General features: G+C 45.2%; 1 protein-coding gene across 1 annotated transcript; it reads right to left on the minus strand.

The window, feature by feature from the left end:
- Positions 1–1,500: 1,500 nt before the first annotated feature.
- LOC309343034 (vesicle-associated membrane protein 3-like) lies at positions 1,501–24,602 on the minus strand. Its single transcript, XM_081864113.1, has 5 exons — positions 24,339–24,602; positions 6,971–7,094; positions 4,060–4,218; positions 3,483–3,534; positions 1,501–1,607 (listed from the first exon to the last, which is right to left on the minus strand). Coding segments are annotated over exons 1-5 (354 nt in total). The 5' UTR covers positions 24,341–24,602; the 3' UTR covers positions 1,501–1,590.
- Positions 24,603–26,975: the final 2,373 nt, after the last annotated feature.

Consider the following 26,975-nt stretch of genomic DNA (forward strand, 5'->3'; position numbering starts at 1 on the left):
CTAGCTACCATCCCAAACATACCAAACAGTCCATTGTATATAGCCAGGCACTACGTTACAGCCGCATCTGTTCCAATTCTACAGACAGAGACTCTCACCTAAGAGATCTACAGCAAACCTTTTTAGAACTAAAATACCCAACAGATGAAGTTAGACAACAGATCAACAGAGCCAGACTGATACCCAGAGAGAACTTGCTGCAAGACAGACCCAAAAAAGAAAATAACAGAACACCTCTAGTCATCACATACAGCTCCCAAGTTAAAACAGTACAACGCATCATCAGAGATCTACAACCTCTCCTGGACAATGACAGTTCTCTTTCTCAAGCTCTGGGAGGAAGACCTTTCATTGCCTACAGACAGCCACCCAGTCTTAAACAACTCCTAACCCACAATAATACTACAACCAGACCTAACACGGACACTGGCACCAGAGCCTGCAATAAACCCAGATGCCAACTTTGCTGCCACATACACCCGGACAACACCATTACTGGCCCCAACAACATCACACATACCATCTCGGGACTATTTAATTGCTCATCGTCTAACATTGTGTATGCCATAAAATGCCAACAGTGTCCTTCAGCTCTCTATATTGGACAAACAGGCCAGACCTTACGCCAAAGAATAAACGGACATAAATCGGACATCAGGAATCACAAGACAGAGAAACCAGTAGGAGAACATTTCAATCTCCCAGGACATTCTATACAAGATCTCAAAGTAGCTGTTTTACTACAAAGGAATTTCAGAAATAGACTGGAAAGAGAAGCTGCTGAATTACAACTTATCACCAAACTCAAAACCATGGAAAAACCTGGTCTGAACAAAGACCTTGGATTCTTATCTCATTATACATGACAAAGCCATTTTTCACCTTTTCACCCCTTGCTTTTTCCTGTAAGACCTATTGCAGTCGTTAAGAGTCGTCAACAGGCTCATCACAGCTATCTGCCAATCACCCATTCCCACCACCCTTCTGAGTAATACCCCTCCCCACCTTCTCACTATATAGAAGGGTCTGGAAACTTCTGTTTCAGTGTATCTGAAGAAGTGTGCATGCACACGAAAGCTCATACCAAGAACTGACTTAGTTGGTCTTTAAGGTGCTACTGGAAGGAATCTATCACTGAGACAGAGGTCTCCTAGGCACATTTTGAGAATGATGGCCCCAATATCTAATCACGCATACCTGTTTTGGAAGGTGCCTTTATGTACAAGCTCCAAAACCTTTCTTGCTCAATGTAATATATATATATTAAATGGTTTCCAAAAATTTGTTTCTGAAGGTCAGCATGGGCACATGTGAAGACACAGTGAGAGATCAATAAGTGGCATTGGTTGGCAGTTTTTGCTGGCACACACACACACACACACACACACACACACACACACACGTGTGTGTGTGTGTGTGTGTGTGTGTGACATAATACCAAAAGGGAAACAAAATCAGACTACACTGAATCACTGAATTCTTACATACTGTTGCAGGCTAAGAGCCCCAAGACACAAGGAATTAAAAAGCAGGCTTCATTTGAGAGATTATCAGGAAACAAGCCATGCCAAGCCATTTGCCACGAGTGGTTCAGCTGCAGAAATAGACTGGAAGAAAAGAAGAATGAAGAAGGTAAATATTTAATATTTCAGTCAGGGAAATGAGCATGCTTATCCAATCAAAACACAAAGAGAAATTCAGTGACAAAATTATATATGCGAATTCAAAAATGAAATGAAATGAAGTAAGCAAATAAAGGTATTCATGGCTACATCCAAGTTTAGTACTGGAGTTAGCAGGACTTGAGTAAAAAAATGGGGCATTCGGGGAGGTCATTTGATGTCAGGAGGGATATTACACACACACACACACACCGGTCTTCATTTGAGGTTCATAGGGTGGTTTACTATAAAAAACACAAAAATACATAACAATATAACAAGCAAAAACAATAACCCTACCAAACAATTTGAAAGACCATAAATTGTTTAATTATCCAAAGGCCTGGGAGAATAGTGGTGCTTTTGCCAGGCACGAAAAGATACACAAAAAAGGGACCAGGTAAGTCTCCCTTGGGAGTGCATTCCACAAAACCAGGACTTTGAATTGGGCCTGGATTGACATTAGAAGTCCATAACATATTGCCCCAGTGAGCAACCAGGCTGCTGAATTCTGCACCAGCTAAAGTTTCCAAATGACTTTCAGAGCAGCTCCACGTATAATGCATTGCAGTAATCTAACGTAGAGGTTACCAGAGCATAGGGTACCAGCCCAACCTGATGGCAGGCATTCCATGCTGCTGAGGCCACAAGAGCCTCAAGCGACAGCAGTGGACCCAGAAGTACGTGCAAGCTGAGTCCCGTTTCTAACTGAAGTCCATCTCTCCATAGCTACCACAAGGCGATGAAATTATTGTCATATGCTTGTGTCTATGCTGCAATTTTAATGCAGCAAGTAGGTTTAAAAGCCATGTTTTTTCTTCTCTTGCTCATAGCAAAACTGGTTAACTTAATGCAACCCTTTTGATAGTCACAGTGAAACATTGGTAGTGTTGGTTATTTTAACCAAACCAGATTGTTATTAATATATTACCTTCAAGGTGCAATCCTGTGCACAGTGCATAGGTTTGCAGTGTCCTAAAACTGTAATGGGTATTGTACAAGATAAATCTATAATTTCAGGTGCAATGCCATATTCTAAATATGACAATGCTTTCCTTAACAGGACATTGAATGTGGGTATTAAAATAAATACATTACTGTCCTACGCATACACCTTGTTATGATGAAATCTCAACACATCTCAAGCTTTCCAGGTTTCAGGTTTCCTAATCCACCCCTACCAAGCCACCAGAAGGGCTTTGTCCAGCTATTGCAGCACTGAGCTAATTTAATGACCGACCCTGGATTCAGAAAGACTTTTGTTGTTGATTTTAAGACCAAGATTAGAGCTTTTATAATTACGTAAGTGTTCTACTTCATCATGAAAAAGGTTTGTCCCTTTAGCAATGAGAAAATTAAGCAGTTATACAATGGATACTTAAGTAAAAACAAGCCAGCTATAAAGGAAGCATTACTTAGTGTGCCTCCTTATAGAAGGAGCAGTGGTTTTTTTCTGGGGGATGCAGGGGTACGCATACCCCTAAACATTTTGTGAATCTAATGGGAGAAGAAACTAAACATTTTAAAAATTTTAATTTCTTCTCTAGCACTATAAATCTTCAGTTCTGTTGCTACCCCCGATGGCGGCCTCATTTCCTGAGTCTCAGACAGAATGCGAGTACCCCTAAACATTTTTTTTTCACAAAAAAACACTGAGAAGGGGCATTGGTGATATTTTTGGGGGGTAGGTTGGTAAGAGAAGGAGACACTGGGAAATTCCAAACTTGTTTGTTCACTCTTTTTTTTATCTTCAGAACAGTTTGTCAGTAGTCATGAAATGAAATATGAAGGTAATTCAAAACAAAGAATTGAACCACTCACTTATAATTATGATGAGAATGACTGCACATACGATACCCAGGATGATCATCATCTAGAGAGGGAGAGAGAGGGAGAGTCAGTTCAGGGGAGGAAAACAGAGAAAGGTTAGCTTTGCCTGTACATTTGGATAGGCTGTTTGCCTTCTACAGCTGATACTTCAGATTTCCCAGGCAACAAACATGTGCTGTAAGAAAAGTAGATCATGCTCTACTCGTAAGATGTCTGGGCAACTTGCAACAGATTGCCATGGGGTTTCTGACTCCCAGTCATTTAACAATAGCTAAAACAATTAGGCTCGTCCCCCACCAAAATCAGACCGGCTAAAGGCAGAAATGCAGAAGTGAGGTTTGATATGAAAGTACTGAACTCAGTTCTGGTACTGAAAAGGTGCCCTCTTCCTTAATTTGATGTGTATGACCTCCCATCTCTACTTGACTTTTGTTGGTGGATCTTGGGTTCAAATAAAAACACAGCGGCTGCAGCAACAGGCTGAATGTCTGGCCACCCCTGGTTTAATCTTTGCACTCGTTCTTTTGGAACTATGTCCTGATTACACCCTTGCAGTAGTAACGTTTACCTTGCAGTTTTTCCACCAGTTTTTCCTCTTCAGTTTAGCTGCGCTGGTTTCAAACTGGGAGGCACCAGCTTGCAAGGCGTCTGCCCGGTTATCCAACTCCGAAAGCTTCTGGTCTCTTTCTAGTACTTTGTCCACATTGACTCGCATTATATCCACCACCTGAAATGGACATATCAATAGCTTGTAAAACACTGGGGTGGTGACCTATAGGCCTAGTCAGGTCTTTCCCCTCCATGCAGAGAATGAATGTATGGAAGGAGAAACAGAGAGCTATGCTCTTCATCCTTGTGCCCCCCCCACCGCATTTTCAAACTTGTGCAACGTCCAAAAGGTGAGACTAAGCATCTTCAGACCATGGGCAAATTCATGGGCAGATGTCAGGTATGGGGCTGGGGGAAGCAGTGATGTCCTACTGCCAATTCCAATAACCCCTCTGTCTATTTGCTCTGTGCAGGAAAGAGGAACAACTGAATTAGTCAAATACAAGGCAGGGATTGATGGTTTAAATGCCTTAGGCTGTGATGGAATATGCAGAAATGGCAAGACTAACGTGAAAGATCAGAAACCAAGAAGAACAAGTGTTTTTAAAAAGACTGGAATAACTTTATTGTATACTTAAAAGGCCACTGTAGACAGTTAAAATCATTGGCAGGGATACAATGACACTTGCAATGTGAAATGAATTTTGGTTACTATGATTATATAATAGATGGATAATGGTAAAAGATGCAGGGAAAAAGGAAAGGAATTTTTTTTTTAGAAATGGAACCTATGGAAGGGGGAAGGAGGTCTGAAGGTTTGAAAGAACCTTCTTATTTTTATGATTTGGAATGGTTATAGTTATTGTGTATAACTTTATGCAAAACCAATAATTTTTTTTTAAAGTAGATGTCTTAGGCTGCATTTCTAATCGCACTTGCCAGGAAATAAGCCCCTTAAGTGATACTTAATTCTGAAGGAAACACCCAAAGGCTAGGGCTGTTTATTTCCATTTAGAGAGAGAAAAGAGTAGCTATCTTAAATGAAGAAGCAACCAAAGAATTCTAATTTCAACTAGTTAATTTCAGCTAATGGTGAAGAAAGTGAAACACTCAAGACTGAAAAGTTTTCTTAATGAAGTACTCCAGTGAATGACAGCTGCAAATAATACCAAACTGATTCAACAGCTTGACATTTTTCACAGAAATACCCAAAACTGTAATAGTAATAGATTTTATTATGGTGTGGATGTTTAGTGCCACCTTGAGGATATGTTTAATATGGCACAACATATTAATGGACATTTTCTAAGGATCTTTTCAGATCCTTAGAAATTTCACTTCTCCAAATTACAGCAAATGGACAAGAACTGTTATGTGCTTGTTCTGTGAGATCCAAATGCATTCCCCAATAGAAAGGATTCTTTTGTGGGACTGTTGCATTTCCCCAATACCAATGCCAGTATTTCGTAGGAAACTGAGCACAGATTTTCTGTTCCTGCTGCTGCTCCCACATTGCCACTTAATGCTGTCAGCTGACTTGGAAGAAGAGGGGGAGGGGACACAACTGGCTTGGCTGCAGGTTTGTTCTGGGACAGGAGGCAGCTGGTGGAATCCGGTGTTTGCTGTTAGCGTGTGTGGCTAAAATGCAAATTGGCTCTCACCTCTCTCCTTGGTCTTTGATGGTGTGGCGAGAAGGTAGCAGGAGAAGAGAAGGTGGTCGATAAGCAGCAAGCGTTGGCCTGCTGGCTGGTGGACTGGCTCATTCATGTTTATGTGTGAGGGCGGATGCAAGTGCAGAGTAGTGAGACAGAAGTGGTGACTCAAGCAGGCATGGGGGTGGGGGGGAAAGCAAGCAGCAGATTTGCAGAGGCTGGTGGGCGGCAGTGGTAGGCTGAGCTCCGAGCTGAGGGATAGTAACAACAGTAGTGCAAAAAGGTGGGTTGCCTGTTATGTATTCAGTGGTCTGTCTTGCCTGAGCTTGAGTCTGGACTAAGAATTCTGAGCTCCTGTGTTCTGATTCGATACATGATGTCCAATCACAGAACATTTCAGGGTTTGGGCCTCTGCCGTTGGCCCTTAAACTCTGAGTCATGATTCGCAGCTTGGAAGTTTAGACAGCCAATCATGTTGGGAGTGGGAGTGGCCCAGGCCTTCAGAAATGTATATAAGCAGTTGCTTTGCCCTTGTTACACAGTTATGTAGTCAATAAAGGTTCTTGCTGTTATCACTGTGTCTTGCCTCGTGGGAACCCACCTACACTTCATCGCCCACCCCAAGTAGGCCAAATGGGGAGGTCGCCTGTTGGGCCGGATTTGCTTCATGCGGTGAAGGTTCCCCACCCCTACTTTAGTGGATTTCTTCCCACAAACTCCCAGTGATGTTAGCTGTGTCCTGTGCATTGATGAGAGACAGTGTTTGACTCTGCTTCTTGTGTCTGTCGATTCATGAAGAGTGAGAGTTTGTGTGCCTGTCACTTTCTTATGCCTGTCTGTGTTGTCCGAAGCTGCCTCAGCTATGCCCTGTTCCGTCTTCAGCTTCTGCCTTAAACATACAAGAGCTTTTAAGGCAGATGAAAGACATAAAGGACGATGCACAGAACCTGAGACACAAGAGCTACTCAGCTGGTTGTGAATCTAACATAGCTTCACAGTGCAATCCTCACCATGTCCACTTGGAAGTATTGAATTCAGGCAGCTTACTCCCAGGTAAGTGGGGCTACGATTGCAGCATTAGTCACTTCAAGAAACATGAAAAAGGGTAGACCACAACAATAAACAACAATGCAGAATTTGTTACATGAGTATTCACCTCGGGACAATGACTGCGCACCCGAGGTGAGTGGCATATTCAAAACTGGCACTCAACAGATGATCCAGATCACAATCCTGAAATCCACAGATCTCAACAAAGACAACTTGTGTTCATCTCACCTCATTCACTTGAGCCTGTGTCTGCTGCAGCCTACGATTGCTGGTCACGTTGGTCTGAAGCGGAGCCCCTGCTGCACCTGGACTGGGGGCTCCTCCTGCACCTTGGGAAGGAGCTGCTGTTGACCTAAATCAGAAACCCAGCACATATTTATACCCTTGTGAAGTGAAGGACATGAGGCAGGAGTTGGTAATGCAGGTGAGCTGTGCATAAGCAAGCTGCCAGCTAGCTCTGCCGGGGCTCTTTTTATTAGCACAATATGCAAAACCAGTCAGATACATTTTGGAATGTGGCCTTTACACATCTTCCAGTCCCGAGATTGAGGGGTGGTACAAAGTTATTTTGGCACCTGTTACTACCGCGTCATTTCCCCCTTGAACAATGTATGATGAAGGAAACAAAGGTCACAGACAGGGCATGGCAGACCACTGAGAAAGCAAAAGGTTAGATAGAGGGCATGATGTTCAGACAGCTGTGGCTTGTCTGTGGGTGGAAGTGTGCTCCACACCGGCAGTCATTCCTTCACCCTTGTATGATATGGCTTACATCCTAACCAACATTCAACTGGCAGGAGCATCACGCAATGTTGTATTTTTCTCTGATTGCTAAGTTACAGTTCTGAGAAACTCGGAACAAGCTACAGTGCTCAAAATTCTTTGAGGGGAAAGGATGTGCTTCAAATGTGCTTTAAAGGCATAGAGTGCACCCAGCCAACCCCACTCTCTTCCCCCAGAATACTGGCTATGGGATATCACCCCTTGCCCCTGCCTTTATGACATGGTTCAGCAGATCTCTCTTAATTTGAGGGCCATATTGTGTCATTAGCAACTTTTGGGGGGCCACACATACCCTCCAATATTTATCCGATGAAAATCAGGATGTCCTATTTCATCATCATCATCATCATCATCATACCCCGCTCATCTGACTGGGTTGCCCCAGCCACTCTGGGTGGCTTCCAACATATAGAAAAACATAATAAAACATCAAACATGTTAAAACTTCCCGATACAGGGCTGCCTTCAGATGCCTTCTAAAGGTTGTATAGTTAATCTACTTGGCTCAGGGGTTGCATAACTCCATACCCTCCAACAATTCTCTGATAAGAATAGGGGCGTCCTAAGGAAAAGTGGGACATTCCGGGATCAAATCAGAAACCGTCATGGCTTCTGTAAATCCAAGATTGTCCCTGGAAAACAGAGACACTTGGAGGGTCTGGCCACATGCCTTCAGCCACATGCCTCAAAAGTCACAGACTGTGGCGTGGAAGCATCTGAGCACACCATCTTGTCGAAGGGAACCACATGCAGGCCACTTTGGTTTCTAGGATGAATGTAAGGCAGGATATCAATATAAGGGGGGGGGGGGATAGATAAATGTGGCTAAGGCCAGAGGCAAAAATATGGTGGTGCAATTAATTTGAGGCTCTGCCTGTGTATAGTAGGCTATGTTCGAGCCACACAAAAGTCTTCGGTTTCTATTCCTCTCCTCACAATATTCATATCTATCTCTTCATTCTCTGTCTGGGCAAGGAAGAGGCATGCTCACAGTTCAAGGGCACAGTCCAGCCTGAAGAAGGGGGAAAAAATCCCTCAAGGAAGGTGAGAAGCAGGGCTGGGTTGAGTTGGATGCCTGTGGTAGCCAGGGCCAGACTGAAAGTAGTGGTACCAATAAAAGTGACTCTTACTTTTGCCTGACAAGGCTACATTTCAGCCACACCTAAGTCAGAGGTTCTACATGCACTCATTGTTTTCCATCCAGGCAAGTAAGAGGCATTTTCACAGTTGAAGGACAAATTCCAGCCAGAATTTTGCACACTGAAGAGGGACCCAGGCACATCACATCCCATTTCCCCTCATGGGGTGCAACAGAAAGTGCTTGAAAAAGTTCCTCAACTTTGTCCTAGGGCATCACTGTCCCATGTATAAATCTAGGAATGCACAAGGCAACTCTTTGCACAGTTTCAGACCTGGAAGTTTAGTGCTTTAACCATTGATCTGCACCAACTCCCTTCGTTGATCCGTATTTCACATTCAAGGTCAGCTTCCTAAGGTTTGTAAAGAATGAAAACAAAACTGAAACATTGATATACGAATGAGAGGAAATTGGCATTTGTTTCTGTTCAAATTAATCCACACGGCAAGTCTTTTCTTTCTTTTTCTTACCAAAAAACATCCCTTTGGAGGTTTCCTGACAGATCCAATCTGTAGTGGTGGCTGAACATCGGCCAGCAAGTCTTCCTCACGCCCACTGGCCTGACAGTTCCTAATGATTCCTTCCTCCCACACTCCTGTGACTCACTGTCCTTTTTGAAAGGTCCCTCATCATTTAATCCCATAGGGGGACAGCCAACCTCCTCTAGAAGTGCCAAAGAAATCCCTGGGAATGAAGCAAAATGCAAAAATGAAACAGCATATAACAGCAATGATTAGGGATGGGATGAAAACTGATTCAGGTTGCATGAATCAAGAAGGGGGTTGCATGGAATTCTGCCAAGCTGAGCAGGATTCCTCCCCCTGCTGCCATAATTATTTTGAGGAAGGAATGTGCTTTAAATATGTGGTGTGTACACAGCCTAATAGTGGGTTATTAGGGTATATTACAAGGCATCCAGTGAGTGTCCCTAGAGTTCCTGGAATCTTTCACCTTCTCACTTTGAAAACTATAGGCACAGAGCTGGAATAGTCCCTAGGAAACTGCAAAGGGGCCAGGAAGTGTGTGGTTTATCACCCTCTGTTTGTTTGTGTGCTGCTGTTATAATCTATTGTTTTAACTATGAATTTATTGTTCTGCTGCATGCCTATAACTCATTACTGACAGTGGTTTCCATCTATGGTAGGGCAGAGTCTATCAGTTGGCTGCCAACATTGCAATGATTGATCATACAGCATATAACAACATTAGTAACACTGCCTACTACCAAAGACACATTGCCATGCTGTGAGAAATGAAGATCAGTTTTGCTTTGCAGTGGGTTTATATGCAAGCTGAGAGGCTTGCGAATTCCTCGGTAAAGGTAAAGGACCCCTGGACAGTTAAGTCCAGTCAAAGGAAACTATGGAGTGCAGTGCTCATCTCACTTCAGGCCGAGGGAGCCACCTGGCCCAGGGCGGGGCCTGAAGCCTCACAGGGACTGCTGCGCTCTGCTGCCCAGGAGGACTCTCCTGTGTGAGTGTCTGAGGGCCCTGCTCCTTCCTGCCACTTACCACCTGGACCAGGGCGGGGCCTGAAGCCTCATAAGGACTGCTGCGCTCTGCTGCCCAGGAGGACTCTCCTGTGTGAGTGTCTGGGGGCCCTGCTCCTTCCTGCCACTTCCCACCTGGCCCAGAGCAGGGCCTGACGGGCCTCACTAGGACAGTTGCTGTTACTGCTGGAGGGGTGCAGAGTGCTTTTAAAATGTTTTTAAATTTTTCTTTTGAATTTTTTGTGTGTGGGGTGGGGGTGGGTTGGATGTTTATTGGGCCTGGGAATTTGTTTGATTTTATATTTTTGTAATTTTTACTGTTTTTTTGTTTGTATTGTTTTATTGGTTTTTTGTTTTTTTTAAAGGTGTTATTTTGTTCTTAAGGGGAGGGGTCAGGGCTGCTGGGGAGTAGGTCCCAGCCAACAAAATGGCTGGGGCATGTTCCACAGGGGGAGATGCACTGGGACAACCGATCTCAGTGATCACGGGTAGGAGGAGGAGTTACGCTAAGACCAGACCATGTCATTACAGAGGAGGCAGGTTTAGTCGTTGTCTGAGGACTATCCCTGCCTCCGGGTCTGGTCCTGACCGGATGGATACTAGAATCAGCAAGGGATACCCACATGACCTGAAGGTGCTGCTGTGCAATGCCAGGTCAATGATTCATAAGACCACTGCTATCCATGACTTGATCATGGATTTGACCTGGCATGTGTAACAGAGACTTGGTTGGATGAAGCAGATGGGCCTGTCCTTGCTGCTGCTTGCCCACCAGGTTTCTCTTACGCACAGCAACCCAGGTCATGTGGGTGGGGAGGGGGGGTTGCAGTGATTTTTAGGAAGTCATTAGTTTGCACCAGGCGTCCTATTGGGAAGACCCAGTTTTCCAAATGCATGTTCTGGAAGTTGGGCAATAGGGGTACAGGATTCCTTTTGGTGTACTGACCTCCCCGCTGCACCAAGGATTCCCTGCCCAAGCTGCTTCAGGTTGTGGCGGATGTTCTCCTGGAAACACCTAGCTTAGTTGTCCTAGGGGATTTTAACATCCATGCCGACACAACCTTACAAGGGGCTGCTTGGGACTTCGTGGAAAGCATGGCCTCCATGGGGCTGTCCCTGAATAAGTCTGGCCCAACCCATAGCCGCGGACATGCCTTGGACCTGGTGTTTACCTCTATGGATGTTGGTGATCTGACACTAAGTAAAAGTGAAACGAAAGAAGTGCCATGGTCAGATCACTTCCTGGTGCAACTGGACTTCTCTGCGACCCATCCCCTCTGCAGGGAGGTGGGACCGATTCGGATGGTCCGCCCCTGCCACTTAATGGATCCAAATGGTTTCCAGAGAGTGGTAGGGGATGCTTTATCCTATGTTGATGGCCTTTCAGCCGATTCCCTGGTGGCCCACTGGAATGTGGAGTTAACCAGGGCTCTTGACTGTTTGGCTCCGAAGCGCCCTCTCCGATTGCATGGAGCCCAGGCAGCCCCGTGGTTTTCCACGGATCTCAGGGCAATGAAACAATCATTGAGACAGCTAGAGCGCCGGTGGCAGATAACTCATTCCGAATCTGACCGGACACAGGTTAGAGCTCAACGTCGAGTCTACCAAGTGGCGATAGCGACAGCGAAGAAGACTTTCTTCGCCGCCTCTATTGCATCTGCAGAAAACAGCAGCAGGAGACTTTTTCAGGTGGTTCACAGTTTAGCGGAACCACCTGCGACATCGGGGCCCAGTACGGGCCACATGATCTCCTGCAATGATTTTGCAAAGTTTTTTGCAGATAAAATCGCTCAGATTTGGGAAGAAGTAGACTCCACCATGGGAGCAGGGCCAGGGCGGGAGAGTGCTAGAGTCCTGTCTAGTCAAGTTGTGTGGGATCAATTCCAATCTGTTACCTCCGAGGATGTGGACATGCTGCTTGGATGAGTGAAGCCAACCACCTGTCTCCTGGATCCTTGCCCATCCTGGCTTATAAAAGCTATCCGGGAAGGACTGGGCGATGGGCTTCATGGGGTGGTGAATGCTTCCCTCCGTGAGGGAGCCTTCCCAGACCCACTGAAAGAGGCGGTTATTAAACCGCTTCTTAAAAAACCATCTTTAGATGCGGCCACGATGGCCAATTATCGCCCAGTCTCAAATCTTCCATTCTTGGGCAAGGTGATTGAGCGAGTGGTTGCTGAACAACTCCAGGCACGCCTGGAAGAAGCGGACCATTTGGATCCCTTCCAGTCGGGATTCAGGCCTCATCATGGGACTGAAACTGCCTTGGTCGCACTGGTTGATGATCTCCGGCGGGCTAGGGACAAAGGTGAGAGCTGTTTCCTAGTTCTGCTGGATCTCTCAGCGGCGTTTGATACCATTGACCATAACATCCTTCTGGACCGTCTTGAGGGGCTGGGAGCTGGGGGCACTGTCATATAGTGGTGCCGCTCCTTCCTCCTGGGCCGTATTCAGAAAGTGGGGGGGGGGGATGAGTGTTCAGACCCCTGGGCTCTCATTTGTGGCATGCCTCAGGGTTCTGTCCTCTCCCCCATGCTTTTCAACATTTACATGCAGCCACTGGGAGAGATCATCAGGAGGTTTGGGCTGGGTGTTCATCAGTATGCGGATGATACCCAGCTCTACCTCTCTTTTAAATCAGAACCAGTGAAGGCGGTGGAGGTCCTGTGTGAGTGTCTGGGGGCGGTTGGAGGATGGATGGCGGCTAACAGATTGAGGTTGAATCCTGACAAGACAGAAGTGCTGTTTTTGGGGGACAGGAGGCGGGCAGGTGTGGAGGATTCCCTGGTCCTGAATGGGGTAACTGTGCCCCTGAAGGACCAGGTGCGCAGCCTGGGAGTCATTTTGGACTCACAGCTGTCCATGGAGGCACAGGTCAAATCTGTATCCAGGGCAGCTGTTTACCAGCTCCATCTGGTACGTAGGCTGAGACCCTATCTGCCTGCAGACTGTCTCACCAGAGTGGTGCATGCTCTGGTTATCTCCCGCTTGGACTACTGCAATGTGCTCTACGTGGGGCTACCTTTGAAGGTGATCCGGAAACTACAACTAATCCAGAATGTGGCAGCTAGACTGGTGACTGGGAGCGGCCGCCGAGACTATAACACCGGTCTTGAAAGACCTACATTGGCTCCCAGTATGTTTCCGAGCACAATTCAAAGTGTTGGTGCTGACCTTTAAAGCCCTAAATGGCCTCAGTCCAGTATACCTGAAGGAGCGTCTCCTCCCCCATCGTTCTGCCCGGACACTGAGGTCCAGCTCCGAGGGCCTTCTGGCGGTTCCCTCACTGCGAGAGGCCAAGTTACAGGGAACCAGACAGAGGGCCTTCTCAGTAGTGGCGCCCGCCCTGTGGAACGCCCTCCCATCAGATGTCAAAGCGATAAACAACTACCTGACATTCAGAAGACATCTGTAGGCATCTGTGTTCAGACATCTGTGTTCAGGGAAGTTTTTAATATGTGACATTTTAGTGTATTTTTCATCTTTGTTGGAAGCCGCCCAGAGTGGCTGGGGAAACCCAGCCAGATGGGCGGGGTACAAATAATATATTATTATTATTATTATTATTATTATTATTATTATTATTAGTCCACAGACAGCATTCTGGGTCATGTGGCCAGCATGACTAAACTGCTTCTGGCACAACAGAACACTGTGACAAGTGCAGGAGAGCACAGAAACACCCTTTACCTTCCCTTCCCGCCAGAGCAGTACCTACGTATTTATCTGCTTGCTCTGGTGTGCTTTCAAACTGCTAGGTTGGCAGCAGCTGGGACAGAGCAACAGGAGCTCACCCCGTTGCGGGGATTCGAACCACTGACATTCTGATTGGCAAGCTCAAGAGGCTCAGTGGTTTAGACCACAGCGCCACCCGCATCCCTGCAATTGTGAATGCCTACATGCTGCAGAATGCCTACATACTGCGGAATGTCTACAATTCATGCTGGCAGATGACTTATCAAGAAAAAATATATTTTAAATAGAGTGGTGCAGCAAAGAATAAGTGATGTTCTGAGATGTGACTTCTAAAGCTGATCTGAATAGTCCTCACAAAATTGCAATCTATTAATTTATGATTTGCTTCCAAATAGGTGTCTTATTAGGGCAGCTCCATGCATTATGATTGTTTCTAATGTTTGACATTTGCTGTGTTTTTATTATGTTTGAAGCCACCCAGAGTGTCTGATGGGTAGGGTATTAATAAATGATGGTGATGATGATGATAATGATAAAATAGAAAGGGTCTTCTCAGTGGTGGCACCCCAATTTACCGCTCTCTCCAGGGAGGATAGGATTGGTGGGAGGGGGACCTCACAGCATTAACACTCCTATAGATCTTGCTTCCCCAGTAGGTTTCCAGGGATCTCTAAGCCAAGCACAGAGCACCACATGTGTCCCCAGCTTCCAGCATTAGCCCAGCTCCCATTTTTCTCCATCTTACAATGATGGGCATCCAGCCAGGAGAGGTGGAGAAAATTGTCTTTAAGGCAACAGAGCGCACACTTTCAAAATGTGAATAATGGAAACTTAGCTGAGCAGCTAAGACCAGTCTGACAGGTTTCCTCTTATAGACTCTACTCTCACAGATACAGGATCACAGGCGTGGGAGATTCCTGTTGTATTAACCAGACCCAACTCCCTAAACTAGTGGATTTATTACCTGCCATCCCATCTACCAGATCTTTCTTCAAGCCAGACTGAGTCAGAAGGTAGCATTTGCTCACCTTGAATCCACAACGAACACATCTGACAAGCACCAAGATGAATCACTTCTGTATGTTAGCACTTAGTAATATTCACACAGCAGAAGGAAGACCTGTTGCGGTATAAGGTCCATAAATTTGTTTCCTTTTTTAAGTTGGATAGTTTGGATGATGGAATATATTACACAGATGGGATCTTCTTGGACCCCAAGTGAGGAACACACCTGTTCTGCCACTAGCCTAAGTCTCCTTGAAATCTTTTCCACAGGTCAGTAAATTGTGGCTACCTCATAAGCATGGGAACTCTTTTTCTACCTTGTGATCAAAGAGACCACACCATTGCAATAAATGCTAAATAATACTGTTACATGCCACCCCAATCTCTGAATAGTGAGAGATTCCAGGGGTACCAGGGGCTTAGCAGGCTCTGTGTTTCCTTTTGGACAGTGAGAGATTGTCTTCATGATATATGGTTTATTTACACATATATACAACCTGAGCCTACAATGGAGGGGTTATAGCATTACACCTGTAAGTGGGTCCTGTCTCTCTCTCGTGGCTGCCACATTGGATCCAAAACTGCTAGCCCCCATTGTGCTCTGGCCCCACTTTCTCCAGCTCGCAAGCAAAAAGCCACTCTCCTCTGCCGGCGCTCTCACTGTGCTGCTGAGAAGGATTTCTTTCCCTCCAAGGATACAGCCCCCTCCCCAAAAACGTTACACAGTATTTTACAAATTGATTGCGCTTTTCATAAAAACAGGGTCCCAAATGAGCACAAGCAGTGTGCAAAATATTGCAACATGTGCTGGATAAGACTGGTTGCCATTGTCAGCCGATCAGCACTGAGCACAACTGTCTCTTCAGCAAAATCCATAAAGGTGGGGAAAACTGGATTTGCCTAGACTGGGGATAAGACTGACCGATGTTGTTGGACTCCAGTGCTCATGCACAGGGCTGGCCTACCCATGAGGCAAGGTGGGGTTTCAGTCCGCAGGATCCACAGGGGCAGCAGAGCTAGCCTCCAAACAACACATTGCACTCCACACGCAAAGGAATGCACACAGCAGACAGTTAACTCTTTATTGTCAAGCTGGGACTTAGTCATTCTGTGGCTCCAAATACCCACACACACCAGTCTAGCATCTAGGCCAGGGGTTGGCAAGGCTTAATGGGCATGGGCTGGATCACTCTTGTGGAGATCCTCTGTGGGTTGACCGGCACAGAGTGACACTGGAAAGCACATCTGCGCATGTCCGCGGTGCTGGAAATTGCTTCTGTGCATGCCGAGACACCCAAAATTGCGTCTGCGTAGGTGTGATTTTCAGTGTCTGGGCATGTGCAGAAGAAGAGTTTGGATTTGATATCCCGCCTTTCACTCCCTTTAAGGAGTCTCAAAGCGGCTAACATTCTCCTTTCCCTTCCTCCCCCACAACAAACACTCTGTGAGGTGAGTGGGGCTGAGAGACTTCACAGAAGTGTGACTGGCCCAAGGTCACCCAGCAGCTGCATGTGGAGGAGCGGAGACGCGAACCCGGTTCCCCAGATTAGGAGACTACCGCTCTTAACCACTACACCACACTGGCTCCCGCCATTTCCGGCACCGCGGACATGCGCAGACGTGATTTCCGGCATCTGTGCATGTGCAGAAGCGATTTCCAGAGCCGCGGAAGAGAGTCCCCATGCTGCGCTGGTTTAGCGCAGTGCACGGGGACTAGCTGAGCGAGTGGCTCGGTTCAGGGGCGGCTCATGGGCCGGTTAAGCGACCCTCATGGGCTGCTTCTGGCCCATGGGCCTTAGGTTGCCGACCTCTGATCTAGGCAGCTATTCCCAGGCCTGCGCTCTACGGAGCAGCTGCAGCAACAGGGGCCACTCCCCCTCTACCAGTTTAGGTAGCTCCTCCCGATGAGCTGTGTGTGTACAGCCAGAGACTACGCCTGTGTGGAAGTTGCCTCTGCTCTTCCCACTTCAATTTTCTCATGTTCCTGGATGACAGTGATGCAGGAAAGGGTGGGGAAGCACCTAGCCCTTCACGTGGCTGACCCCCCTCTTCCTCCTCTTCTTCCAGCCCATCCTGTGCTCCACCCTCCAGCTCTAAAGCTTCCCTTGCCTCTGACTCTTGCATCCTGATTGGTACAGGTTGCCACAAATCACTGGCCAGAACTCACCATGAGCGCTTCCCTTGTTCTCTTACAAGGGCAATGGAGCCCATTTGAGAGGTGCCAGAACTGAGGTCTGGTGAGTTCCAGCTGAAAAAAAAGCCCTTCCCAGGACTTTCCATGACTGTTAAAGTGATCTAAGAGTGCTTTAAACATATGGTGTCGATATGCCCACAGGGTACACAGTCTAGTCAAGCTATGTAAACCCTATTTATTTATTAATTTTCCATACCGCCCTTCATCCAAGGTTTTTTCCTAATAAAGGTGAGTGGAACAAAATTTAAAGGGTGGGTTTCCGAGGGGTTGAAAATGTGGGCAGTTTTCAATATGTACTTGACAAAATTACTTTTTGCATCAACGATTTCTAGATTTATTCTCCAGGGCATGCACGGAAGCTAAGAATAATCAAGTGCAAATTGTTTGGAGAGAAAGCATTCAGATGCCATTTAAAACAGCAACAAGGAAGCATGCAGTAGCCTGTTATAACTATATCTTTATGCTCATGAAGATGTGCACGCAGTCATCAAATCTGTGTGATACAAAGACTTCCTGTCCCTGTGAAGCAAAAGTGTTGGTACAAGCAGTGAATATATTTACGCCAAGGGTTGTCACACATTTTGCACAGCACGTAAAAACGTTTTCATCTGTGATACGTACTTGCTGATCTTTCTTCCTTAAAAATGATTATTCACACCATTAACCACTGACCAACCACAATCACAGGAGAGTACCAATAAAACCAGATACTTGCTTATCACTTCCACTCCCTAAACTTGGCATACTTTTAGTAAACACTGCCAATTAAGGATGTGTGAAAACACACAGGAGGAATTCTATTTCTATGCCTGTTTTCCCAAGTCTAACAAATCTTAACATATGGTGCATATCTGGAGGTGAAAAAAGAGAGGAGGGGACACAAAAATACTAGGGAAAGGAGAGGGAAAAAACACAGGTCAGGAACTTCTGGAGGCCAAAGGTTACGGACAGGGGCAGTAATGCTTCTGAATACCAGTTACTGGAAACCACAGAAGGGGAGAATGATCTTGTGCTCAGGTCCAGGCTGCAGGTTTCCTCCAGGCATCTGGTTGGCCACAGCCATAACAGGATGCTGAACTAGATAGGCTTGATTCAGCAGGCTCATCATATGATAACTTGATTCAGCAGGCTTATCATATGTTCCTCACCACTAGTGTATAGGATGGTAGCCTTAGTGTTACTTGTTTTGTTCATCCATCCTGCATCACAGGTTTACCATTAAAAGCTTCAAGCATTAATACTCCCAAAGAGGCACTGGGAAAGGAAATCACTATAACTTCTCCATTTGTGGTACATAGATCTACCTTTCAGAGACTGATGGGGCAAGGGAGGGCCTGGTAAAGTCTTCCCCTCTCCACAACCTTATGATTTTATGAAGTGAACGATAAGTAGCAAGCCTTGCCAGCTATCCTTGTTGGTCTGCCCAAGACATTCTGTTGCCTGAGACAAAGGACCATCCCCTTTCCCCATTCGACACACCCTCCGCATTCAGTCCAAACTGGTAATTGAAGCTTACTTCAACACTGTCAATGGGACGGCATACTTCAACACACCTGAGGGCAGCAGGGCAGCTTAGGGGGCACTCGGCAGCCCCCTGTATGGAATCCGCAGCTGTGCCCTCCAATGCTTATGCTTCATCACTGGCTTCCCACCCTCCAGTACCTGCTGCCTGAAGCAGCTGTGTTGCTTACCCTAATGGTAGGGGTGTGTGTGTGTGTGTAGGAGGTAGAATAAGCCTCCTGCAAAGCTGAGGGCTGAATAATCTTCTGCACTGTCCACGATCTTTTGCAAACTACTTAACAGACATCCAGGAATGGAAGAGTAGTGAACAGTAAGTGTTGAATCAGTAGTGTTGACTCATCATCCTCTACAGGTAGATAAAACAAAGGGAGGAGGGTAAGTCATTTCCTGGGATGAGACTATAACAACAGAATGTTCCATTTTATCTATATGCTGCCATTAAAACCTGCTTTACCCCTGCAATCAGGCAATGTGCAAAAGCTAAAAGCGCATGAAACCCACACCAGCGAAAAAGATTCTGTTGTTATCCAGGTGTAACAATGGAAGACAAAGCATCTGCAGGGTGACAGAAGGCCAGGATGCCAGGAACAGAAGGTCATTCAATCAGTGACTCATTCCCTGGGAAGCACTTACAACAGAGATGACTGTGACCAGTGATGCTGTCAAGTGAGACAGGGACCAGTGTGACGCACTGAGTCAGGTCCCAGCACACCCATCTTTGACTCCCACTCACCCATGACATTTCCAATATGATCCTTTGACGGTAACATTTCCAGTTGGTGGCTTGCTTACGGAAGTCCCAAAGGCTTCCAAATGTTTCTTTATCTAATTTTAAAAGATTGTAAACATGCTTTGATGTTATCAAGGTATCTGATGATGTGAGACTTGTCCTTTCATACAGAACAACCCAATAAGCAACATGCGGTGGTGCAGGCAGATGGTCATCTCTTCTATTTCCCATGCTCAAAGGCAAGTGCCGGTGCTGATGTAGCCAAAATGGCCATTCTAACTTTTTCTCCCCCTCGAAGCAGTGTTTGGATGAGACACACATTTTGACATCTCTTCACTGATGATTCAAAGCTGTATGATTTTGAGCACCAATCAACATTCTGAGCAGCTGCAAATTGAATCAATTCAGATTTCTAAACTGTCTTCAAAGGCGTTTCATACAGGGGGCATGTGCTTACAGCATGAATGGCCAAAGCCAGGTCCATCTTGTCCAGGAAAATTGCAGCTGGTGCACCAACTGAAGCCAGTAATTTTTTTTCCTAGTCACTATGACCAAGGTTGACATCAAGGGTCACCATGGCTGGGCATCTAAAAATCAACTAGAGGTTCAAGCTTAGTTCTCGCTTGGGCCAGAATGGGGATTAAACTGAAGATCTGCTTCATGCAACGCTAATGTTCTACCTAGAGTACCAGTTTCTCCTATCTAATATCTTGTTGGAACTTCCTACTTCCAGCAGGCTTCTGGAGACTGTTTTTAAGGAAAAGGCTGGTGCTGTGATGTTTTCATTGCAATGATCTGTTTGTTTTAATAGCTCATATATATGCATGTGTGTGTGTGTGTGTTACATTAATGTTTAATTGCTTCCCCTCCCCCAATGTTTTTGGCAGCTTCTATTTTAGCTGTAAGCAGCCCTGAGTCCCCTGTCAGATTTTTCTGTGTGACTTTGTTTTGCATAAATATGGAAGTACTAGAAAACACACAAAGCAAGATAAATATAGAAGGCCTATTAGTACAGTTTATGTAATGTGGCAGCAGGAAATAGTTGCATTAATCACCAAAGAACAGCCCACACAAATAAAGGTATTTGACGTCATCCTGCCTACTTGCATACACACAGCTAGGCAACACAGCAGCAATAGCATGAACTGCAGGGCAAGTTTATAAATGCTGGAAAGATATAAGGTGCCACATCAAACCAAGCAGTGTCTGGGAAGAATAGCTACACAGTTAAATGAGTTTTATTTTAAATCAAAGAAAAAGAAAAATATCTTAAGTTATGTGTTTGTTTAATAAGAATTATCCTATAGAGTGCAAGCAAATCAGGATAATTTATTAAGAAACTGATTGCCTGAAGGAGCTGATAGCCAACATCAAATTTTGTGTGGATGCTGTCAATGGGCTTTACTCTTCAATAATCTAGGCAATAAGTTTTTGCCTTAGCTCCTTGGGGATAGATCAGTGACATACAGTATGTAATGTTGTTAAATGGTTTTTTTCCTTATGAGACATGCAGAGCAAGCTTACACATGTCTACTGAGAAGTAAGTCCTGTTGTGTTCAATGGAGCTTACTCTAAGGTATGGGTCACAGGAGCAAAGCTTCAGGCATGACTAACTTTAGATGAATCATGCCAATGTCTTGCCATACCTATGGAAGAAGGAAAGCATTTCTAATGGTATGTAAATGTGAAACAATTCAATAATGATGTACATATTCAGAACGGCAGGATCTGTGAATCTCTTAAAATGCAAGCATAAGTATTTACTACATGCCACTATTTTAGGAGGCTGGGTGTTGAAAGCCAGACTGTGCAAACATATGTACAATTAGCTTTGTAAAATCTACAGCCCTGTGATAATTAGCATGGTATCCAAACTTGAAATTTGCTTGTGTGTGTAGAAATGAGCCAACTGTACAAAGGTATTTTTTGATTTGCTTGGTTATCTCTGGCCCCACCCACAATTGGCAAGTGGCCCTCGGAAGGCTGCCTGGAAGGTTTCATGTGGCCCACAGAATGAAAAATGTCCCCCATCTTGGTTCTAAAGTAAATCTAATAGGGCTATAGCTTCTGGGAGCACCTTACCTGGGGGTAGGTGCTATTCATGTAAGAACAGGGGACAACTACAGTCTGGTGGCTTGTCTTGGGTAAGGTGTTCCCTATCCACTTCACTCTGCAATAGAGCAGGGGTGGAGGACTTCATTTTCTTCAGATAATCTGTTAGGAGCACATGCCAGTGGAGGGTGGGCAAAAGGCAGAGGTGGGCAGAACCAGTGCAAAAAACATTTCCCCTTCCTCCCTCTGACACACCTCCTCTCTATCTCAGTCACCCTTCCCCATCAGTCAATGGACTGCTCGAAGAGCACAGGTCAGGGCTGTCATATGCTTGACCTGCTCATTTACTGATGACCTTTGAAATCAGCCCAGGGTAGCCAGCCCCTGCATGGGAGACCTTGCAAATGTTCCAAAGCTTTTACTTGCTCCCTGCCTGGTGGGCACACCCATTGATGAATGGGTTCTTTTGTATCTGCTTGGCTCCAAGCACTGATCTATGTTTCCATGGGAAGGCTTGGCTTGGCTTGGCTTGGCTTGGCTTGGCACAAGAGGAATCTCTGGAGCTTGGAGGTATCTGGGAATAAAAAGCTGGCATCATGCAGCCACATTCTATTTTCAGGTGAGCTTGACCTAGAGAAAAACCAACTCATATTTATCCCATAGCTTCAGAATGTGCCTAACTGGTAATGTAACTCATATTTACAGTGCCAAACTGGCTACTCATCCTTTCATATTTTTTTGTAGTGGTTTGATAAGTGCTACTGAGTGGCACGTTGCCTGTGTTCTGGAGCAATCAACACAACTGTGTGCATATGGGCTAGCTTTGCACAGATTCACTGGCCTTAATTTCATTCCAGTTTATATCTGTCTATAAATATTGATGTCCATAATATGAATGAAAAATGTGAAAACCAGAAAATAGATTTAACAACTGTCATCATTCAGTAAAGTGCTCTGCCATGGGCTCCTACTATCTTCCCAAAACATCTCAATACATATTAAATAGAGGATGTTCTGATAGGAGGTGGAACTTAACAACATCTGGAAGGCCACAGCTGTAACATTGCTTAGATAAGAATGTTAGAAACACAACACAGCAAACTATTGAGGATTTAGAGACCTGAGCAGATAATAAAGTATTGTCTCCATAATAGTAATGAGTATCCTACAGAAGTGTGAACATATTATTCAGCACAAATGACCATCTAGGGCAGGTATGGGTAATCTCAGGCTTGAGGATTGAATGTCACCCTCCAGACCTTTCAATCTAGTCCTTGGGACTCTGCCCAGCCCAGCCCAGCTGTCCCTGCTTGAGTGATTCTGCATGGCTGGAATGTACCTTGAACTCTAATAATTCTTCTTGCTTGCCTGGATGGAGAGGGAATGTGAGCATGTACAGAAACTAGCCTACTGCACAAAGGTAAAATTCACACTTGTGGCTCCACCCACTTTTGCTTTTGGTCCCACCCACCACTGACATATGGCCTCCAGAGGGTTGCCCAGAAGGGAATGTGCCCCTCAAGCTGGAAAAGTTTCTCCACCCTGATATAGGTCGATTCACAGGAGGCCAGTGGATATAGAAACACAAAGTAGATACAAACTCCCTGAGTCCATCTGCAATTCCTTTCCCTCCTCCTCCTTGTGAGAAACACACCAACTCCCATGGTCTGAAGATTCTGCAGGTCAACAGACAGACTTCTTGTGAACTGGCATCTTCAATATCAGCCACCACCTATGTCTTTTTGCCCTTTCTCTCTGGTGAGAAAAGCATGGAACCTAAAGTGTATCACCCTCTGCCAGCTACTGCCCCCAGCCTTGATACCCTTAATTGTATTACAGTGTGGCTTTTAATTATAAGCTGCTTTGGGAGACAATCTTGGCTGAAAAGCAGTGTGTAAATATAATAAATAATATAATATAAAGAAATGACCTATATCAAGTCGGGCTAACAGTCTGTCTGTCTAGTACTGCCTGCCCTGCATGGTTGCAGTTTTCTTTGTTTTTGTTTGCCAGGGTTCATTGAAGTCCTTTGCTGAATATGCCAGAGACCAGAATGAAGCCAAGATATTGTGCAGGTAAAGTATGTGTTAGACCACTTCATTGCAGCTCTCCCTAAAGAGGAAGGTTCTGGGTAAATTACTGTCAGCTGCAAAGCAAGATGATCATCTGATTGTTCCTTCCTACTGCTAGCTTAAAGCTTTCAGCCCACAAGGAGGCAGGTAAGAAATTTTCACACACCTCAGTGTGGACTACGTGGCCCACCCATTGCTAAAATGAAGGCATCAGACCACTATTTTGCTGTACATCAAGCTGAAATATGTATTGGAGATGTGTCTTAATCAGAATACTGAGTATTTCCAGCCAACATATATCTTGTAATGTAATCTCAGAAAAGTATATTACCTACTGAACTGCCAGTTATGACTACCTTCAAGTGCCTATAGGTCCAATGCTAAATCACGGGTGAGCTCCTTCTTTACTTTAGTGGAGTTCTATTACAGCCTCATTCACCACTCAGCTATACCCCATAAAGCATAAATGGAGGTTTTGTGTTCCACGGTAATCCGCTTCTGCTATTCAGAACAAAATACAGAACAAAAAGCCATCGGACAAAAGCTCAAATAGCAACTTTTCATGGTTCCTAAGCAGGCATGAACTTTCCGGGGACTGTGTTGGCTTTCCTAAATAGAAACCCTCCAGAGGTCCAAGTTTCCCCACTTTCTACTGAAAACAGAAGCCTATCTGGGGCTTGGAGTGTCCCCGTAAAGGAATCTCGACCCCTCGAAGCCTTGCAGCCCTCCTGTAGTTGTAGAGGAAGGAACACGCCCATAGCTCAAGCTGAGTAGTCGGAGTTTTTCAGCACCACAGCTGCCGGACAGCGCCCGAGCGCCGCTTCGACATCACCCGCGTTCGGGAGCCCCCACAGAAAGCCCATCGGCGCTGGTAGGGCGAACCTTTTAAAGACAAAACCAAATAGGCGATACTCACATTGTTCCCCTTCTTATAGTCTCGGCTTTCCCTTTCTCTCTCTCAGTCGCCAGCAAAGATGGCTTTCCAGTTCTCCTTCTGATGCAAACAGCCTCTTAGGATTGTAGGCACTGTTGCTGAGGCGAAGGCTCAAGCTACTGAGCATGTCTGCACCTCATCGCTCCCACCCGCGAAGACGAGGAGTCAGTGCGCCGCTTTCCACCTTCTGTATCAGTGGCAGTCCCAGGGCAGCCGGCAGGGGTGGAGTTCTGAATCCTCCTCCTGCCTGGAAAGAAAGAACGAAATCCGAAGCAGCTGCGTAGTGTTGGTAAAGAGGGCTAAGCAGTGAAAAGCCAACATCTCTTTTATTTCTTACATTTGAATCCCATCTTTTCTCCAATGAGTTCAGGGCTCCTCCTTTCCTCTCTCACAACAACCCTGTGAGGTTCGGCTGAGAGAGACAGAGACTAGCCCTAGATCACTCAGGGAGCAGACTTGAACTTGAGTCCCCCCAGTTCTGCACAATGCTCTAATACAGCCTTTCTCAACCTGTGGGTCCCCAGATGTTGGTGAACTACAACTCCCATCACCCCTAGCTAGCAAGGCCAGAGCTCAGGGATGATGGGAGTTGTAGTCCAACAACATCTGGGGACCCACAGGTTGAGAACCACTGCCTAATGGTTAGAGTCTAACTAGTAGAGCACCCTGGCATGACAGAGTTACACTTTGTGAATTCCAACTATTTAACCCAGATTACAAAAATGTCCTGTGCAACAAGCACATGACTGTTATATGATGTTGCCAACTTTTGGGCCAGTCCCTGGTTGCTGTGCAGCAGCAACTAGTGGTAGCAGCAACTAGTGGTATTTATCTTCATGCTGTGAAAAGCTTCACCTCTGGAAAACGCAGAAAGCACTTGCAACATAGGCTTCAAAGGAAGGGTCAGCCCACCAAAGCAAGGGAGTTTTACAACATCATTCTACTTGGATGCCCAGAGAGTGTAGGGGCCAGTTTTGAATGCGGTTTGTTAAAGGACTGAAATGTGTTCATTTCAGAACATGTCCCTTTGATGCATTCTCTTTTTATTATTTTTTTTTTAAAAAAAATCTTTTACAAATTGTTCAAACACAACCATATTCAACATTTTACAAGTTTTTGACTTCCACCAGCTCCTCCCACAATCCTCATGTTTTTATATTTGTTCCGCATTTCCTTTAGAATATATTGCCAGTCCTTTTGATGCATTCTCAGGTACTATAGGATGTAAGCTCCCAGTATCTAGCAAGAAGCACCATCCATTTTATCCTCCTACAAAGCAGTTTCCTAGTAACATGAAGAAGAGAATGAAAATGCTTAAACCTTCATGTTACATCAAACACACTGAAATGGCTCCGAGTGACAAGTATTTCCCAGACCTTCATGTGTATTTTTTGTTTTAGGTACTCAATAAACATTGACCCTATATAAGTGTACATTATTGAATCAAACTGCCAATATATGTTATTTTCATGGTTGAAGGATTCTAATACATGAGACTCTTAGAATAGGCATAAGTGAAACATGTGTCTACTAGGGAGGCTTGCTGGCCATGCTAGCTGAATTGATGGAATTTGCAGGGCCACAGGTTTCCTCTCCCTACAGATCCAAAGGTTCACCACCTCCAGAGTAGAATGCAAGTATAAACCATGGTCACACCTCTTGGATAGATCATGAGTTTGAAGGGCAGCATGGCCTATTGGATAAAGTAAAAGTTTGAATTGTAAAAACAAAACAAACAAAACAAACAAAAATTAGTCATGTGGCTATGCCCTTGGGATGGAATTCTGTAAGTCTCTCCCCCCCCCCGCACTTTGCTCAGGTGAGCTTTCCTTCTCTATCCCTCCCATCCCCATTTTGCGTAACATCTGCACTGATCAAGAGCTCTGGAGAACTTGAAAGCTTGCTCACAATTTTGTTAATTTTTGGTTGCTCCTAATGTGTCTTTATTTGTTTGAAGCCACCTAGAGTGGCTGGGGCAACCCAGTCAAATGGGCAAGAGTACAAATAATGACATCATCATCATCATCATCATCATCATTCCACAGTCACTGGTACCCATCTCCTCCAGGTAACAGAAAGGAATGTAAAAAGAGTAATAAAAGCCCTCTCTCCATCTCTTATCATATATATAACTCAAGGGTCAGTCTTAAGTTGTAACATTCCTTCTCTCATGCAATGTTCTCATTGCAGGTTTTGGATCTCTGGTGACCAGATGCAAAGGAGTATAGGCTCCTACGCCTTTAAATGGTTGTATAGAAGAAGAAAGGAATTTTGGCAGGTGTAGCTCGTTGTGCAGTGATGAGAAGAGCTGCAACGGAACCTTCAATTTCTCCCAAACAATTAAAGGAACAGGGAACTCGGTCTCCTATCCATAAGTGCCTTGGAATTTACTTTGACCAACAAATATTTGCAGAAACTGCATACTTTACTCCAATGAGGCCTAGAGAAACTGGCTCTCTGAATATTTTTTTACTTTCAGTAAAGCAGTATGCTTAAATAGCACACTTAGAACTGGACTCCCTGTGCTGAATGGCCAAGTATGATCAAGCCCAATGATATTATTCCCAAAAGTATCAAAGCTCTATAGTAAAATACTGCTTTAAGAAGTCAGAAATTCCC

The sequence above is a fragment of the Podarcis erhardii genome, assembly GCF_964252035.2.
Source record: "Podarcis erhardii genome assembly, chromosome: 5".
NCBI classification, from domain to species: Eukaryota; Metazoa; Chordata; class Lepidosauria; order Squamata; family Lacertidae; genus Podarcis; species Podarcis erhardii.